The 19,629-nt window shown below is 40.2% G+C and overlaps 1 protein-coding gene across 5 annotated transcripts in view; it reads left to right on the top strand.

Annotated features, from left to right (window-relative positions):
* The first annotated feature begins 8,245 nt into the window (after positions 1-8,245).
* The window catches only part of CBLB (Cbl proto-oncogene B), a 139,608-nt gene continuing 128,224 nt past the window's right edge, over positions 8,246-19,629 (top strand). For 2 of the 5 annotated variants that reach the window (XM_027449519.3, XM_027449518.3), the window contains exons 1-3: positions 8,246-8,420; positions 8,723-8,881; positions 18,038-18,288. In XM_027449519.3, the coding sequence (XP_027305320.1) occupies positions 8,735-8,881; positions 18,038-18,288 (398 nt within the window). In that variant the 5' untranslated portion in view covers positions 8,246-8,420; positions 8,723-8,734. Of the gene's footprint in view, positions 8,421-8,722; positions 8,882-9,309; positions 10,438-18,037; positions 18,289-19,629 lie in introns of those variants that run through there. The other 3 variants (XM_072024018.1, XM_072024022.1, XM_038183052.2) reach the window with 3 other exon arrangements.

The following is a 19,629-nucleotide window of genomic DNA, read 5'->3' as shown; positions in this document are numbered from 1 at the left end:
CTAACACACAATGATATTAACACACATTTCTGACAAAAATCTGTAGCATTTAGACCATCTTCCATCCTGAAAAAGCACAAAAATATGTAAAATTTCAAAACGAGGGATGACCTAGCAAACATTACACAGATTGCCTTTTTCATATCTACCTGAAAAAAAATGAAGAAAGCTTTTACTTGATGTGATTGATAGACTCTTTACTAGACCAACCATGGATGGTACCTGGTGCCAAAATTACACAGCTGTTCAGAAACAGAAGGCTTTAACCATGAACATTTTACTCCTAAAAAGCAAGCATTGGGACACGGTTTTGATCATTTGTGCAAGAGCAGGATAAAGCCTATGAGGAATTCTGTCAGTGTATGGCTGACTGCTGGCTAGAGAGAGAAATTATCTTTGCTCATTTCCAGCTCTGCTGAAGGAAAATTTTGAACTACGTCAGAAGTAGCTTTTGGTTATGCCCTATAGTGCTGTGCTATGCTTTTTAAAGTTGTAAAATAATAAATAACAAAAAAAGAGAACAGAAAAGGGAAGAGGAAAATATTGGCACAACAACAGGGTTATATGTCAGTGTAGCTAGTTTTACATTTAGCTGCAAGTGACAACAAAATAAGCACCTGGATATATAGCTAGGTCAAGAAACTGTGGGGAAAAAATAGTAAATCATATCTTCAGTAATTAAAGTCACATTTTTGCTGTTTGATACAAGAGTGACAATGTTCTGGTGGGTACTTTCTGGCTGCTTAGACAATGGGAGCACCCATGTATGGCTGGATACATTGAAATCTAGGTAGAAAGTGACAGAAATTCACCCTCCCCTCAAAACAAGTTAATTTAAATTTCAATTCATTACTAGTTTTATTTTGACATCTATTTTTCATTTGAGACAACATGCCTTATAATCTGAAACTTAATGGGAATGAACATTACACTCTTCCATACAACAGAATTAACAGAATAATGAAAGGGCACATTTCAATGTAGTACGCACTATTCAAAATATGACTGCTTGATGCGTTAAAATGAACATTTCAGAAAGGCAGAAATCACTTATTCTTCTCCCCAGTAGTCTGATTCACTATTTTTCATTTTCCTTAAAAAAAAACTGTAATGAAGTAGAAAAAGTACAATCACCAATTGCGTTACGTAGAAGGAGCAACTGATGCAAAAAGCTTGTAAACTCAGTCTGAGACTAACTGAATGCTCTGAAGCATTCAGCAAATAATTGCAAGTATCAGATGCATTCAGTTTGTGTTTGCAAATGACCTATCCAAAAGCAAAATCACTCAATTCTATTAAAATTGTGACTTGCCTTACAAAACATACAGCCTACTTTCAGTTTGGGAAAGAAAACTTATTTTAAATTAAGTTAAGCAAGAAAGAAAAATCCAATGTGTTTACTACATCAAAGACAAAAGGTTCCTGTCTTTGCTCGCAAACAAAATATTCGTAGAACTCGAAGCGTACAGGAAATGAGATAGACCACAAATTCATAGTCAAGGATTCAAGCGAAGAAAAAAAAAAAAAAAAAAAAAAAAGTTGTTGTCTTCCTACAAAAGATGGACAGAACATTAGAGACTATGTTCTCCAGTAATGATTGGTACAGGAGAATAAATTTAATCTAATAAACCATAATGCTTATGTTACTATTTCCTAGCACTGCACGATTTCCCTGTTTAAGACACTGTCTTAATAAACTGAAAACAGTTTTGCTTGCTGCAAAGAAGACCATATGCCAGTGACTGTCTCATTCAAGTATTTCAATTAAAGCTCCTAGTAACGTAGTCCAAATCCCCACTAACTGAGGTTATTTAGATTTGTAGAAGCACAGAGGAAGTCTTTCCTATGCTAAACCGTGTTCAACAGACACGTGCTTGTTTCCTTTCAAAGTGTAGCTCCAGGGAAGGATGGCAATGGAAAGTCCTTAGCCACATATTTTACAACCACTTACCACAATTTGGAAATCTTAGAAATTCTGGTGAAAGCAGAGATATTTGAATGGAAAAAAAATAAAAAAAAATCCCCCACACATGAAAGCTTCTAATTCTCAAGTCAAACAAGAGCTCCCAGTTGTATTTGGACAGGATATTAAATAGGATGTTCAAGTTAAATATTGCAGCTATTGTTTTATCAGACCAAGATTAGGAAGAACAAAGATCATGGCACTGGGCAGGAACAGGATGGGGGAAAAGAAAAAAAAAAAAAAAAGAGGATTTTGAAATTGATCTTTTTTATGCTATAGCACAGAAAGGATAAATTCAAGAGGTGGTGCTAAAGCGATAAAACTTAGTTAAAGCTTTTGCACCTGCTCTGGCAGATGGATGCAATTAATAACACAAAAGAAACAGAAGAGCTCATGTAAAATTGCTCCCTAAGGGTTAGGTTGTTTTAAAATTAAGCTGACACACTTTTTTTAATACAATATATTATGGCAGAGATGTGTTCTGAAGTGAGCTGTCTAGTTTACAGCAAATGAACTCATTAGCAAGGTGTATATACAAACACAGGCCTGGCCCCACAATTAGTTTTCATACTCAATCAGCAAACAGCTAATGTATTTTTTAATTGCTCCTTGTAAAGGAAATTGTTCTGATGTTTTGCACAGGAAACAGTATCATACTTAAGTTGATTTTCTCCTAGAGTCAATGAAAGATTTGAAAACATAAGCCTGCAAGCTTTTGTCAGTAAAATTCTTGCCAATGTATTTGCAAGGTACCCCTGAAATAATTCAATCCTCACATCCAAGAAACAAGCTGAAAGTAAACTTCAGTATTTGAAGTCAAATCAGTGTTAACAAAGATGAAAGGCCTCATATTACAGTAGACATGCACATGTGAGCGTATTTATATGCACATGCACTGTCACAATACTTGTGTGCAGTAACCAGTCACGATGATGCAGACATATGGCAATCCCTGATGTTAAATTATGAGGACACTCCCTCCTAGTTCTGGCTCACGTCAGCTGATGTTTTCTCAAACAGCTCCAGGGAGGTTCAGGGTTAGCACAGGTCAGGGATTGCTACTTGGATGCAGGTACAGGGGTTGATGAGGGTGGTGGTGTAGGGATTTTAGTAAGAATTGTGGCTACCATACACATTGCACCATGGCACCTAGCCTCAGGGCCAGAGAACAGCACCTGGCCCATTCTGCTTACAAGTACAGCCCCAGACAATCAGTTTGTATTCCCAAGTCAAGAACAGAAAGAGTATGTGAATCCTCAGCAAAGAACTAGCGCAGTAACAATACATTATGAGCAGTTATGTTGCTGTTGGAGAATAAGACTGATTTCCACAGTGCAAGCTAGCAAAGAAACTTTAAAAAGTAATATTTTATTTTTTTTAAGTCACTCCTCAGCAAAGTGGGCTGAAGTATTTGGTTATTTGTATTTCATGCATGAAAATCTTCTTTTGGATTTCTAGAAACCAATAACAAACTCCCCCCAAAAATGCAGGTTTAGGGACTTGATGAAAATGAAGAGCTTAAGTAGACAGAGGAAAAATAATTGCGATTGTTAGAAGTAGATGAGTTAATTGGATAATAATCAAATGACAAGCTGCCATTGTTATTAGCAATTTTCTCAAAGTACCCATGCACTAAGGCAGGAATAGCATCTGGTATTTACAGGAGTTATCAGTAAGAGAATTCTTAGTGCCACAGGTGATCTGATCTGTTTTGGTTTCTGTCTCTGAGATTGCTATGATAAAACAGGTAGATATGTTGCAATGTGGCTTAAAAGTTACCAGAAAAAAAAAAAACAAAAAACAAAAAAACGTAGCTTGCAGCTTAACCTTACAAATCATAAACAAATGACTTAATTTGATAACTGAAGAGCCTAACATCCTCGAGAGCACTGCAAAACAGTGGCATGAAAAGATTTTCCATTTGATCCATTTTAATATTCCTAGCAGTTATTGCAGGTAGCTATTGCAATAACTGGGTAATGGGGTAGGGAGCAAAGGGGTCACATATAAGGCCTTGCACATTTCTAGGATGCACTAAATAAAATGTACATAAGCAAATAGCCCTGAAAGTTAAAAGGTGTATGTTGTTACTGGCTTTGTGTGTGCCTTTTTTGTTTATTTTGTTTTTATACAGAGCAGATGGGTGTCAGGCAGCAAAACAATAGCTGTTTCCAGCAGCTCTTAGAGCCTCAGCTTCCCTGCAAAGAGAGAGCAGCTGCTTTCTGCTGGGGCACCACACACCCTGCAAAGGGCATCACCCTGTCCAAGTCCAGCCATTAAAAGGCCATCCACCAGTACAGTGAAGAGGCTCCATCCCTACAAAAAGTCAGCTTTTCGTAACATTGTATGCATCCAATCACATACCAAGCGATGACTGAAAACGTAAGGATGCTGGGATACCCAGGGTATCGTATCACAACGAGCCAGAAGTCTCTCCACATTCAAGTTTTGAAATAGCTGACCTAAGCTTTTATAAGCACTGCTACCACAGCACTTAGCATAGTGCATGCTGTATTAACCTTTTAAAACTGTATCATATGTGATGGCAATACTTTATCTTATTTAGGTGGCTGTAAGGAAAACCTACATCCGACCTCTTCCTTGTTCTTATGTTTCTGCATATTTTGGCAAACTTGCTTTGAATGGGGCTAAAGAAAATGTAGAAATGAAGACAGCTTCCAAACCACATACATTGAGCGACTGCAGATAAAAATCAATATTTTAACATTTGGTGAAAAAAAAAAAACACCAACAAAACATCTCTCTCGCTTCCAACTATTGTCAATGGCTTTGACGAATTTCATTCAAGAGTAGCAAAGCTTCATTCAGCCTAACCACTCCAGAGGAATGAGTCACCAGCAGAGCAAAAAAACCAGCTAACTGATTGTAAAAATTGCAGTGGATAAACGTAACCTAAGTTACTTTTAATCTCCTGTACTTTCCACTTTACTCTCACTTTCCATCAAGCAGTTGGGCTTTTCAACAGGTAGTATTAATTTGCTTTTCAGTAAAATTATCAGGTCTGAAATCCTTACCTTACAAAGGGTATTTAAGAGTACACCACAAGGCTTCTCTCACATTGTCTTTCTTTCTCTGACATAACCTGAGTCACAGCCACCTTCTCTCCATCCTTTTCATTACAGGGTTTTACCAAATCCTTACAGCAGCCATCCAGGCATTACATGACTAGTTAGTAAATTAACTAGGCTGAAGAATGAGTTTCGCATAAAACGAAATTTACAGAATTTGTTGCCTCTGATTTACTTCATTCCCATTCTGTAGTGTTCTTATATAGTGATTAAAATACTCATAAGCACCAGATCCAAACTGCCATATTCTTCAGAATAATAAAAATTAGGTCAGATCACTCATGATTAAGAGAGAACCGTGGAGGCATTTGAATGTATGTACTAAACCTGGGGGCCTTCATTAGCTATCAAACTTTCCTAGGCCCCTTCTACTTAGCCTGAACAGAAAAACTCTCTTTCCCACCAAGATTCAAAGGATCTGATTTAGGTTTCTGCTTTGAATCACCTCGTTGTCTTTTTGTGGTCTTTCAATGGTTTTGCACATAGCAGACTGGCTTCTTAATTTAAACTAGTAAATTGCACAAAGCTGAGCAGTAGGGATTACCCTCTCACATGCCCTTCTGGATGGCTACAGCAACATACTGCAATTGGCCAGCATCAAAACAACCCAGCTGGCCAGTGCCTTCAGCCACCACCCTTTCAAGTGCCTTTTATCCTCAGGCACCCCACAGATCCGGCCGACAAGTCACGTCCTTGTGTTCTCCAATGCTAACAAGCGCATCCCTTGAACTTCAAACACAGAGCAGCTGTTTGCTCCTCCTCTCCCAGTCTTTACTTCTCAGCTGTCTTCTATCAGATGGTCCCTTCACTCTGCGTGTTGGAAACCACAAAGGCAATGCTGTGTCTTCTATCCCTTTCACGGTACAGCACACAAAAGACTGGCTCATCTTTAACACGCTTGATGCTGAAGCTGCAGGTATTTCTTTCAACCTCTTGTCCCTGCTGGCTTGCTTCCAACAGAAATTCACGTGACCCTCTGAGGACTCTATTTCCCAGAATACCTGTATGTACCATGCAGCACAGACAATGAAAAAAAGCCCCTTTGATAACCACCCGCTTTTATAACACAGCTGGCTATTCACTTAATAACACAACACACACACAGAGGGATGCAGGAAACCAAGCTGCTTATTCCTGCTGGCTCTGCACTCAGATGAACTGCAAGGCAACATGACTCAGCCCCACACAGCTACCAAGGCCAACTCACAGATCATAGCTCTTGGCAGTGCATGGAATATGAAGAGAATGACATGAAAACAACAAAAGCAAAACAATCAACAAAAAGAATTAAGATTTAAGATGCTCAGAAAAAAAGTGTTAAATCATTTGATTCATCCACAACCAAGATAGAGCAAAATGAAGAGCAGTCGCTACCAACCATGTCTTAGGCAAGCAGAGCTCCAAATGAAAAAAAGGATAGGGAGAGCTGCCAGAGAAGAGTTTTAAACCAACATTTAAATCAACATAGGAAAGAGAATAATTTACAGATCCTCCAGTGGAATGAGAAGCTTCCAACCCACGTAGGCCAAGTACCTGCCAATTCGTATTTTAAAGCTAAGGAGGAACAATGACCGTAGAGGACGTTACTGATGTGATTTTATTGTTGTGCGTGCGCCCACATTAACTACTTGACAGATTTTAAATCAATAGAAAAATACAAGCATAAAAATACCCGTAAATGACATTATAAATAAAAGGAACGCTGAAACACTCTACTACAACCGTTTCTATTGCTTTTCGGACTCCTATTTTGCTATAAGCCAAGGATTAGAAGAAAAAAAAAAAAAAAAAAAAAAAGAAAAATGGTTATTTTTCAGTCTTCACAAAATTACCGCAAAAAGAACACAATTGCTGACATTCAGAAAACTAAAATTTAAAAGCACTCTTTACTCTTCATTTTATGAAGAGAATGGTTATTCTCTTCATAACATAACCTCAAAGTTTTCAAGCGCTTTATTTTCATTTCTCTGCGTGATAATTAATTATAACATTAACACTCACAAAGCATAATTATGCCCTGGAAGGTGTTCAAAGGGATCTGAAATGAACTGTCTCGCACCCTGTGCGGCTCATCTTCACTTTTTCCCCTCTCCAACTTTCACAGGGAATATAAAGAACCTAGAGGAAAAAATCACCCCTAAAACAGATGTGTAGTGTTAGGTCAGTTGGGTTTACATTTGGTTTATATTTACTATATGCCCACAGACATCGAGGTAGGCACAGGGGGAAGTTTTTGCACTTTTGATCAGCGCCTTTCAGGACTGCACTGTAAATGTTACAGCCCCCGATGCCTTTTGTAGCTCTCCAGCCCGCTTTAATAGAAGATTAATAGCAGAAGCGTCAGCCCCGGCCGCAGCGCAGCCCTGCTGCTCTCTCACAGGGCGGGCAGAGGAACCAGACGTGCTCAAGGCGCACAAGTTCCTGCTCTTTGCGGCCGCAAGACCGAACCAAAACAAGCCTCGGGAGCGTGAAGAAGCACAGAGTGCAAAAAGCCCCAGAGGCAGCGTGACAGACCCTTGGGTTTTAACACATTTTGGCGAGAGGGAGGACGTGCGACACCGCTCCGAGCCCCCCTCAGCCGCCCCCTCAGCGCCTCGGGGGCAGGACAGGAAGCTCCGTCCCCCTCCCCTCCGCGCCCAGCACTGGCCATTTCCCCCATCACTCCCAGCCCCTGCCGGCTGCCGCCCGGCTTCACGCTCAGTCACCGCCTGCCACGTCAGGCAGAGGCGGAGCGGAGCGAGAGGGGAGCGGAGCGGAGCCTCCGCTGTGCCCGGCCCCGCTCCCTCTGCCGGCGGCGGGCGTGCCGTGAAGGGGAGGGGAGAGGAGGGGAGGGGAGGGGCGGCCGCCGGAGCGCCGCGCCGCGGGGCGGGGGAGGGAGCGGGAGTGGGAGTGGGAGCGGGGCCGCGGCCGCCCGCCCGCCCGCCCGCCGCACTTTGTAGGAGTGAGGGGCGAGCGCTGCCCGCCCGGGGCTGCGAGCCGCGCTGCAGCACAGCCTCGCGGCGTCCCCTCTGTCCCCTCCGAGCCCGCATGTGCCCGCAGGACGCCGGCTCCCTTGGCGCCCCGTACCCGGCTTCCCTGCGGGGCTGAGTCCCGCGGGGGCAGCGCCGCGATCGCGAGTGGCGGCGGCGGCGGCGATCGGCGACAAGGGCCGGGGCGGCGCGGGATGCGCCCCGCCTGCCTCCTGGGGCGGTGAAGCCCGCTGCCGGAGGACGAGGAGGAGGAGGAGGAGGAGGGAGGAAGGACAGCCTCGTCCGACCAGACGCTTCGGGTGGAGGGCGGGGGGCGCGGAGCTGCTGACCCCCCCCCTCCCCTCCCATCCCCTTCCCGGCGGCTCCCCCTCGCTGTAGGGAGCCTGGCCGTGCTGCTCCGTACGTATCCTGTCTGTCCGCCCGTCTGTCCGTCCGTCTGTCCGCTCGGCTCCCTCCAGGGGCAGGTGCCTGGGGGGGGACCCCGGGGAGGAGGTGGGGGCACCACTGGGTGCCGCGGTAGCGCCGGGCTCCCTCCTGCCGGCTTCAGCTCCGCCCGGGGAGGGTGGCGAAAAGTTGAGCCCGGTGCCCAAACGTGCCCGGGGGGCTTCTCCCTCTGCCTCGCCTCGCGGTACCCCGGCGGCAGCAGCCGGTGAAGCAGCCGCCGTCTGTCTGTCTGTCTCTGTGTCTGTCCCCGCGTCCAGCTCGGCTCCCCCATGGCCAACTCGCAGAACGGCCGCAACCCGCGCAAGGGACGGATCCTGGGCTTCATCGACGCCATCCAAGATGCTGTGGGGCCCCCCAAGCAGGCAGCCGCCGACCGCAGGACTGTGGAGAAGACCTGGAAGCTGATGGACAAAGTGGTGAGCAAAGAGTGGTTTTGGGGGGGGACACTCCTGCGGCTCCACCAGCTCCGTGCTGTGCCCCTCGGGAAGTGTTTTAGGCTATTCAAGCACCATTTGCCTTTATTTATTTATTTATATTTTTTCCCTGTGGCCTCCGGCTATGCTTTTTCTTTTTTTTTTTTCTTTTTTTTTTAATCTTGGTTTGTGTCAGGAAAACAAATATGTGTGTTTGCCTTAGGCTATTGTTATTTTCAGAGCCTGTAAAATGACTCAAACTTGAAAAGCTGAGCTGTCCTAATGAAAAACTGCTTAACTTAGCCTGGTAATCACACACTCTGTGTTTTTCGTGTCGGATCACATTGTTAGTCTGCAAACAAGACCTCTGAAGCATGAAACTTCAGCTAAGCTAATCGTCCTGTGAGACGTGCTCACGATGGTAGCATAGATACGTCTGTGCTTTTAGGAATGTGCGTGGGGACTGGGGGATGTCACTCTTGTCAGTTTAGTAAACAGATTTGTACGCACACCTACCTTTTAAGTGTGTGTTCTGCATTTTGGTGAATTTTTACTACTTTTAATTTTCATTTTGAAACCAGATGTGTACCGTACTGAAACTTATTTTTCAGGAAGTGGGAGTATAGTTTTCTAGAACTTCTCCTAGTGCTCTGGACCAGCCTGATAAATTTTATTTAGTGTTATACAAGATGACAGCTTGCTGTAGATTAGCTAGGAGAGCTTCTTACTGATGGTAGGAATAGTTTGATTATGATACAGATAACTGTTCAGGGGGCACAGGCGCTCTGTTTCGCATGTGAGTGATATTGACAGCTTCCTCTTGAAACTCATGGAGAGTGAGGAATGCTACCTGTTAGCCTTGGGTCCGTATGTCTAGAGTTATGACTTCTTAACTCAGCGATTCTACATGAATTAGTGTAACCATTTACTTTTCCTGTGGCTCTTGTACAGTGCAGATGTTTAACATGTCTTAAAGTTTGTCAGAAGTGACTCTGACGTACTGGAGATATTTAATTTAATGTAATGTGCCTTGACAAATGGCAATTTCAAAGTATTTGATTGAGTCCTCATATGCTCTTCTTTTTGATGCTCTAACAATTGCATTTGTATTTCTACCACAATTTCTGATGATGATTATAAACTTAAAAACCAGCCTTCATAGAAATGATATAGTATGAATCATCCGTCCCTGGGGGTGTTTAAGGAAAGGCTGGATATGGTACTTAGGGACATGGTCTAGTGGGTGATATTGGCGGCAGGGAGACAGCTGGACCAGATGATCATGAAGGCCTTTTCCAACCTTAATGATTCTCTGATCACAAAGATGACTTTATTACCACAGAGACTTTGTTGACATTTCTCTATTAGTGATCAGGATGCAGTAAGCAGTGAGTATCTTGTAATGAGAAGTGCAATTGTAAACACTTGGAAGCAGGCACTGTTCTTGAGTAGAAGGAAGTTTTCAGGAAACCTGGAATCTGTTTTGTCATTGCTGAAACCACGTGGGGAATGTACAGCTTAATTTCCGCCCTGTGTCAGTCCATTTACAAGTCTGTATGGTAAGATTGCCTCTGGTTCGTTTATATGTCCACAGATACCAGCAAATCTTGGACTTGTGGATTGCTTTTACTCATCTGTTGTGGGATAACTTTATTTGTTGCTATTAAGACAGAGCATCGGAACAGCCAGTAAGGCCTGTTCTGTAGAATTCACTGGAAAGGCTGGACATTGTGCTGTGCTTTCTTTTTCATTTTACGGATAAGTGTCCTCAATTTGGATCTTTAATGTATCCTCTTTAAGCTGCTCTCAGTTAATCAAATTTAATTTCCAAATTATATTAAAGTATACCAGACAGGATGATGTCATAGTGTGAGAATGCCGTAGCTTTCTGTTTGAGTTTTTAGCATTTGGTCCTTATAGTGAAAGGATGTTTGAACAAATTGAATATGTTGGCAAACAAATTTAAGTCTCAGCCTCATGTGGCAGGAGACACAGGAAGGTCATTTTATCCTTTGCCTAAATCAAAACCAGGGATTAAAATCAGAAATAGAAACCTGCTCGATTGACTGTTGCTTCAAATCCCATTTCTGGACCGTGTCCGATGACTGGTGTCTGTGGTGGTTCACTGATAAAATTAATACCTGGTGAAGGCAGTAGGCTACTCAGAGCCAGCGGGGTGCCACCCAAGGTAGGATTGTAGCTTTGAGGTTTGTTTTGCTAGTTGTAATAACAGTCATCATTCTTGTTTGTTCTTTACCAATAGTAGCTGTGATAACCATTGTTTTGCTGCAGTTAAGTAGCTCAAGTTTTCTGTCTTCTAAAGATGTGAGTGAAAGGGAGGATGGAAACAAGTAAAGCTATTACTTTGACCAAAGGGTGAAACGAGAGTTATTAACAGCTGGGAACAGAGCTCAGTCTTTCCCAGTTGACTTTTTATTCTTACCTGTACCTTTCTGTACCTTTCCTTCCTTGCATTCTGCTTCTTTCCTCAGTTGGCAGGTGATATTACCTGTATGCATTACTTGTTTTCAACAATAAAAGATTAACAACAAGGCTACAAGTATTTCTATTTTATAAGAACTATATAGAACTAGACAGGTTTTATGGTGTATGCAAAAGCTCTGGCTACTTAAATACCTTATGAACTTGTGTGTGCAGAACTGGTAATATGTCATGCCTTGACATTGTTAAAGCTTCATATTAGTGTTTGCTTTTCATGGGCTGATGCTTCAGCTGTAAGAATAGGCAGAAGGCTGCAGTTCCACTGAAGTTGGCTCTTCCAACTTCTGTGACCAGTTTAAAAAAAAAAAAGTGTGTAGATTTTGGGAGTTCTTTAGCAGGACAGCATATTGAGGTACTGCTCCTGGTTAGAGTCCTATTGGTAAATGCTGCTGTAAACAACAGACTTGTGGGGAATAAAAAAAAATCCCCATGTTTAAGTAATAAATGATTTATTTCTTTTCCCTCTATACCTTCTATTTTCATCTTCCTTTTATTTCTAATCCACTGGGATCTCTACTTTTTGAGGTTTACTGGTATGGCTTTTTACAGTGGGTTTACAATGCTAACTGAGGGGCATCAACTGTTAGCATGTAATGTCCAGTTTCTCTGTTCTTTTTCTCATGGATAAGCTTTAGCTTAAGAACCAAAACTATTTTGTTTAATTCCTTTGCAATAATGCAAAGGGTGATATTCCTCTTATGGTTTAGAAGGCTAGCCTTGCTTTCCAGTGCTAGCATTGTATATGCAAGTCAATCATGCATCTTGGAACTTCTGGCAAGCCAATCACTATTTTTAAAAATGCTCTGTATTTTTGAAAGTTCATATCCTGTAAATAATATTCTTAACAAATAACTAAGTCTTCCTTTAAACTGTGCATAAGTTACATGGGATGTTTTTTTCTGAGATTCTAAACCTAATGATTTTAAAACCTAGAAGTTAGCTGTGCATTACTACTAGAAGATGATGGTTATCTTGGGAGCAACTTTGAGAGAAAATGTCTATTATATAAACATGGGTGTAGTTCAGATAATTTGCTGCTCTGGCTATTTAGACTTGGCAGTACTTTTAGGCACATTTTACTATGGTAGGTTGTAAGCCAGTAAAATTGTGACACGTTCTGAACAGGATTTTTTTGTTTGTTTGTTTGTTTTAAATCAGAATATTATAGGAACTTTCAATCCCTTTTCCATACTCTTACGCATTGGATCTGAAAATAATTGTGTTTTCTACTCTGAAGATTAACAATATTGTATAAACTGTTTGAGTGCTTTATTGTAGCCCACCATATTGTTTGACATAGTAAATGGGGATGGCGGTTTGATTTGCCATTTTAATAATTTTCTAAGAGCAAATTAGAGTGCATCTCCAAAGCTCATCCTGTTGACTTGGTGAGTAAAAGTGTTACCTCTGTAACTTAATAAGTAGTGTGGTTTTCTTTTACAGTGATCAGTATACACGTTTTCAACAGCATGTAACTGAGTATATAGAACACAGTTCAACAGCTTGCAACTGTTCTGGTGGGTTATGCTTTGCAACACTTAATGTGATTGTTACAGTAATATGCAACCTTGCAAGTTGATTTAAAGACATAGTTCCACAAAGGATCTAGGAAAGACAATTACTGGTCATAACCAGCGTATTCTTCAGTGTATTACCTGGCTGAAGTTGATAGGAAGTTTTATATCTGCTTAGACTGTTTGTGGAAAAGAATTTAAATGGAGAAATGGAAACTTCTTATTTCCTAACCAGACAGAAGTATAAATGACCCTCCAAAGTCAGGTGTCCTTGGGTGTATGTAGCATCAGCATTGTAACTGCATATTTCTCAGGTACGGAAACATACGGCACAGTTGTGGTGTGGCAGCTGTTGAACAAGCACTTGCTGTTTTCTCAGCTGAAAAGTTTGGTGATTGGTCACCACTAGTTACATTTTGATGAGAAGGCTTCTTTCAGAGGAACATTTCTGTGGGAAGGAAAAAAAAAATCGTTGCAATTAATGTAATTTCTGGCAGAGGGCTATCCAGTGAAGGAGCGTCATGCTCACATTTCATTCATTGTCCTGATTAGCCCCTCCCTCATTACGTTTTTTGGAATTCAGTGTCGGTAGCATTGTGTGTTGTGGTTTTCTGGAGAATTGTTACGGTCTTCTACTGTAGAGCAGCCTTTATGCTGTGCTATGTCAAAATGTTCTTAATGCTTTGACTTTTTTTTTTTTTGTTCTGCATGGCAGAATATACCAGTTAGAAGTTTTCAAGGTGTAATTTTGGAAGTGTGTGAGCACTGATGTTGTAGTCCATTCACTGCAGCTGAAAACAGTGTTTAGCGGATGTTGTACTCACTAGATGCTCTGTTGTAGCTGTGTTGCTTTCCTTGTATTGTCTTTGACCTGAGTTAGGTGTTTAAACAGATTGTGCTGGGGCTTGAACAAAAGTTCCTTTGTCTGACCAGTCCAGTGCCTTACACTTTATTGTTTGCTGTAAAAGTAAATAAAACGTACAGTTTTCTGTAAGAAATCCATCCTCTAAATACAAGGGCTGTCCATACTCATATCTGAAGATGCTATGGAGCAATGCCTTATAACTTCAGACAAATGTCTTCAAAATTTTAAGAGTAGTAGTGTTTCTTTTGTGTTTTTGGGAGGAAGATAATTTTTTTTTTTTTCCCCCATAGGGACTAGAGTAAGCTTGTCTGGATGTTCTTGAGCTAAGTCTATTACTGGTAGCTCAGGATAATCCCCTAGTTACTCATAAACAGAATTGTGCTCTGTTGTTTATGTGGTTCTGGAGTAAGACTATGATTTACCCTGAGATAGTGGAAGAAGCTTAACCTTTCTCAGCTTACCTCAATGAGAGACATTTCTTAGTAACTTTCTGATTGCTATTCATTTTTTAGACTGAGTGCTTGCTAAATATATACATGCTTACTTCCAGTCATAACAATACACAAATCACACAGTGATGTGATTCATGTCCGCTGCTGAAGTGCTGGTGAGGACTGCTTTGTAAAATGTAGCATGGGGACTTTTATTTTTGTTTCTTTGTTTTGAATTCTGTTTTCTTTTGAAGAAAGGTATGTACGCCACTTCTGGTGGATTGGTAAATCTTTTGCGTCAGCAGTTGTCATTTCTTTTTGCTTGCTTATAATTGTGAACTGCTGTGGTACGTGTCAGGACATCCTGACTCTGGAAACCATATGGTTTACCAGCCATCTCTTTACAAACTTACTTCCTTTGGACTGAAACCTTGTGTGCTCTATAAAAGCCTTGTACTACTTCAATGGACCACTAACGTTAACTACACATTAGTTTTTTGTTTTATTTTATTATATTTTTTTCCCTTCCACTGAGAATGCATACAACTAATTGAGTTGTCCTATAGACACATTTTTTTTTTACAACTTCCTTAAAGGCTTATTTAGGAGTTTAGGGTTCTAGTAATGTTCTGCATTTATCTCTGTAAATTGAGCAGAAGGTGAAGCCTGGTAAACCATGATGACCACAGGATCCTGTTGTGCTGTGTGTATGACTCATGTCACTGGACTGAAGAAGACTTTCTAGAACATCTGAAAGAGAAACTAATTCTTCATTTTAACTGGGTAGTCCTTTTGTGTGGTTGAACGGACAGACCGTTGAAAATGCAACAACCAGCAGAAGCGATTTGCTTATTCCTGTTTTAATATTTTTAATGGTAGTTCTGGTGTATACAAAACCATTCAAATTCTGCTTGTTGATGCATCTGATTGAAAAGAAAGACTTCAGAATTAATCAGTTAATTCTTTGATCACGACGTTTGAGAAGAGTGAGGATAAATAAGCAATTAAAAATGATTGCATCCTTCTTGGCTTGTAGGCTGTTCTCATTGCTGACTTTTTTTCCTGAATAAATATTTTCCTCTTTTAAGCTACTCTTTTCTACATTGTGCTGTTGCTCCAGAAAGTTGTAACACCTAATCAGGGATATTGATTGGTGGCACCTGTAGTTTGCTTTGGGAGAATGTCAATCTTTATTGATTTGAATTTTCACTAAATCACAGAGAACACAGGTTCACGTGAAAAAGGTGTGCAATTTTCATAAAGCTTTCTCTGGAAATTTTTCACTTCTGTCTTTGGGATACCAGTTCTTCTTTTCTGACTTTTCTGCAAAGAGAAATGTATGACTCTGCATGTATGATTTTCAGATCTGTCTGCACAGGTAAAATTCTTTGCTTATGATTCTGAAATGTCCTTAAAGAATTCTGGCTGTCAGCTTAATTTTGGCATTAAAAAAAAAAAAAAAAGTGTTTAATCTCCTTTTTAAGCTTCTCATTTTAGTTAATTTCGTGATCTTCTGGAGTAACAGTACCATCCTGCCCTCACTCAGGCAGCCCATTCACTAGAACTGTTATTTTTAAAGTTGTATCTGATTCCTTCAGATTGAGATGTGATCTATGGACAAAGATTGCCTTCTTTATCCATCCATTGTCCTAAAACTCTCATCCATTCAGCTTTCTTTTTCTGGCCTTTAAAAAATACCATCATATCCAATCTATATTCGTTGAGAATGCTGCTCTGGGCATCTGCTAACCCACAATTTGCACTCTGTTGTCTTTTATTCTGCTAGCATTTTCTTTATCATGTTAAATATAAACAACTTATTTTCCAAGTCTCTTGCTGTTTTGCTCTTGCAGTTGTGGTTTGCAGCTCCAGACTTCATCAGCCACTCATGAGTTTACCAAACATCTTTATGCTTTACTTCTTTTTATTTCCTTCCAGCTTCCTCTCCATCTTCGGAGGAATTTCTTTATGACCCACTTACATTTTTCTAGAGTTTCCCTTGAAGCTTTTCTTTGCTTTTTTATCTAGGAGTACTTAGGACCCACTAGCACACTGAGCCACTCTTTAGCATGAACTGTTGCGTCTGTGTCCTCATATTTGCCTGTATCCATCTGTTGTCTTTCTGTTTCCTACTGAGATTAAATTTCTCTGTGGGGAGGACTGTCTGCTTTACAATACATCAAATGGGTTCCTGATCCATTACTTGGTCTAATATGTGAAAGAGTAATATAAATTATTGAAGTAACAATGGATCAGTAAAAGGAAGAGGGCTGTTGCGAAAGTCATGTTTTAAATACTTTCTTTGAATGGCATTAATATTTCTACAGTACTTATGAGTTTGCACCGTTCTAATAGTGCTAGAATTTTTTTTAAACTCGATAGTGCTTGACTTTCATCCACCTTCCAATCTCCACTTTTCTAACCATGATCACAGTCCCCTAACTGTGATTGACTGATGTGTTTTGTGTGTGTTTCATTCAGAGAAAGAAACAATTGTGTTTACTTTGCTGCTTGTCATGCATGAAGGTCTTAAGTCGGTGAATTTTTTAATGGTGTAGATCTAGAAATTGGGGGAGAGGTTAGCAATATAGCTTCAAGTTTACAGAGGGATGTATGTTATATGAAACAAGTTTTTTTCCCCCCTGGAAGTGCTCAAAACCATGCACTTTTTTCAAGTTGATACATTAGTAGAAATAGGAGTCTGCTTTCGGCAGTATTAAGATGTTTTTATAGCCTCGTTAGTTACCTCAAAAGAATGTCAAAGTCACTAATATATACTGTGGCGATCCCCAAATGATACCTATAAAACTTTTATGCCACATGGACTTAATTTTTTCTAAGTGTTTGCATATGTACAGCTGCACACACGTGTGCAGAATGTGTTTCGCTGCAGTGTGTTAGCTGAGCTTGGATAGCTCAACACAATAGCACTCAAGATCTGTTAGTTTTGATTCCTTTACTTTCTACTACAGAATGTTAGAGAACAAACTACCAGAGAAGGTAGGTAGCCAGGAGATAATGACTTTAAATATGCTTATGTTCAGGAAACAAAACCAGTGCCTTCTTTTCCCAGAAACATTTCCAGTGAAGACTAGCTTCAAATAAAGGTGTTCAATTCATCTGAAGCTTACTCTTCTAAGCAATATATATTATTCAATTAAATTTTGCGCCATTTAGGAAGATGCTGACTTCAAGGTCATGAAGATGTTATCTTCTAGTACAACCATAAAGTGGAAAAGATTGAGTTCATAATATTTTGTTTCATAGTTTACAATATCTGCGAGTGGCTTAATTTCTCTGTGAACAGCTTTGGAACCTCTGGCCCCATTCAGACCCTATTTGTAGATCTAGCACTCTCAAACTTTACATTCGTATGGGTTTTAAAAAGTTACGTTATTGGAGAAAGAAGAGAGAGAATCTCTTTTGATGCAAATCTAAATTATAAGGTCAGTTCTTAGTCAACACCAAAAATCCATGGGGAAATTCATCTGCAGCAAACAGACCTGTACAAAACTACCGCTCTTGGCATCACTTGCATACTGTGTTTTGATAATATACTCCTTAGCACATAGTGGACAGGTAAAGATGTTCTTACTTTAAAAGGAAACGCCCAACCTATATAAGTAAGCGTGTTTGTTTTTTTATAGATGTGGCAGGATTAAGTCAAATTTGACATCCTTAGACATTAGAGACTACGTTGGGATATTGTGGAATACAATTGAGATAGGATTTAATTCTTTGTGCCTGGAGGTTGGAGAAATATGCTTACAGAATTTTAAGATGTCAGATCAGTTTTTCCCCCCGAAATACTACTTGTCTTTTAAAATTCACTTGTTTTTGCTTGTAGGTAAGACTGTGCCAAAACCCAAAGCTTCAACTCAAAAACAGCCCACCTTACATACTTGACATTTTACCAGATACTTATCAACATTTGCGACTTATACTGAGCAAATACGATGACAACCAAAAACTTGCACAACTCAGTGAGAATGAATATTTTAAAATCTACATTGACAGTCTCATGAAAAAATCGAAACGGGCTATAAGACTCTTCAAAGAAGGAAAGGAAAGAATGTATGAGGAACAGTCACAGGACAGGTAAGCAAACTATTTAAATATAAGGTAGATTGTCTGGCCTGTGTATATTTTTAACAATGTTTGTCTGCAGCCATTGTGTTTTGACATTTTTAATTATTTAAAGAACAGAAATATTTATTGTTGGGGTTTATTGACCCTGCAGGTCAAACAGTAATTTGTTGGATTTGTTCCACTGTGTGTTCTTATCTGTCACTTTGCGACCTTTAAAACCAAGAGCATTTCCTTCATAAAACATTAATTTCATTGTAATTACTTGTTTGCAGGGCCTTACAATATGTAGTTTTTCCTCTGGCAGAGTGCGAGTGACTGTTATCTGGTCTGAGCTTGACCTCCCTGTAGCCCACTTCTTAAAACTGTGGGAGCCATGAGGGATATTGACATAGAGTTTTCCAGAGCAGAGAAATGGAACAAAATGATAGTCATGTTTTTAAGATATTGTATGATGTTAGCATGAGGTGATGATAATGTTAGTTTGGTGCTGAGAAGTCTTTTCAGAAACATAATGGATTCCTGATTTGCAGTGATTCAATTTTAATAACCAGGATTAATGTCTACTTTGTGTACTGTTTTGGTGGTGAGTAAAGAGGCTTTCAAGATTTGGTGTTACTACATAATACTTTGAAAAGATTTTAAGAATTTTTGTGCAAAATCTGCTTTTTTTTTTTGGGAAGGGGTACAGCAGTCATGTGGCAGTTAGTTAGTCAGATGAAAAACGTGACACTGCAGTTTCCCCTTTTCAAAGGAGATACGGAAGTCATGGAAGGGAAAATGGAGAGAAAAGGAATGGATAATTGTATCTCTCTGCACCTGAGCTTACAGGCAGGGTTGCAGTATAGTTTTATAGCGGGTGAAAGCGGTGGTAGAAGCATTGGAATGTCTATATTGTTGTAAATGTCACTGCAGTTTTGTTTGATTTACACAAAAGTTCTTTCCAGACCTTTAGGTATGATTATAGCTATTCAGTATACTGTGGTATTCTTCCTGTATGAATCTTGCTTAACGTGTAAGGAATTATTTTAAAAAGTATTTAAAGCCTGTTCAGTTGTGAAGAGCAATTTACCTAAGAGGAACAGAATGTGCAGTTTGAACTATATGAGTGATGAGAATAGGTCTTGATGGATGGGTTTTTTGTGTGTTTGAATTCATAAGCAAGAAAAAAAATGCTTTCATTGTAGATGCGTTGTTACCAGAATTCCTGGAAGAATTGTTCAGTGCTGAGCCTATGGGGTCTTCCTTTAATAACCTATTTGTTGTATGTACAAAAGTCATTGTGTTTCGAAGGAAATAAGAACTTTTTATGGTAAGGGAAATTTGACATAAATGACTGCATTATGTAAACAG

Source organism: Anas platyrhynchos, chromosome 1 (genome assembly GCF_047663525.1).
Source record: "Anas platyrhynchos isolate ZD024472 breed Pekin duck chromosome 1, IASCAAS_PekinDuck_T2T, whole genome shotgun sequence".
NCBI lineage: Eukaryota > Metazoa > Chordata > Aves > Anseriformes > Anatidae > Anas > Anas platyrhynchos.
Note: the sequence above shows the minus strand (reverse complement) of the source record. Positions and strands in the feature narration are given on the sequence as shown.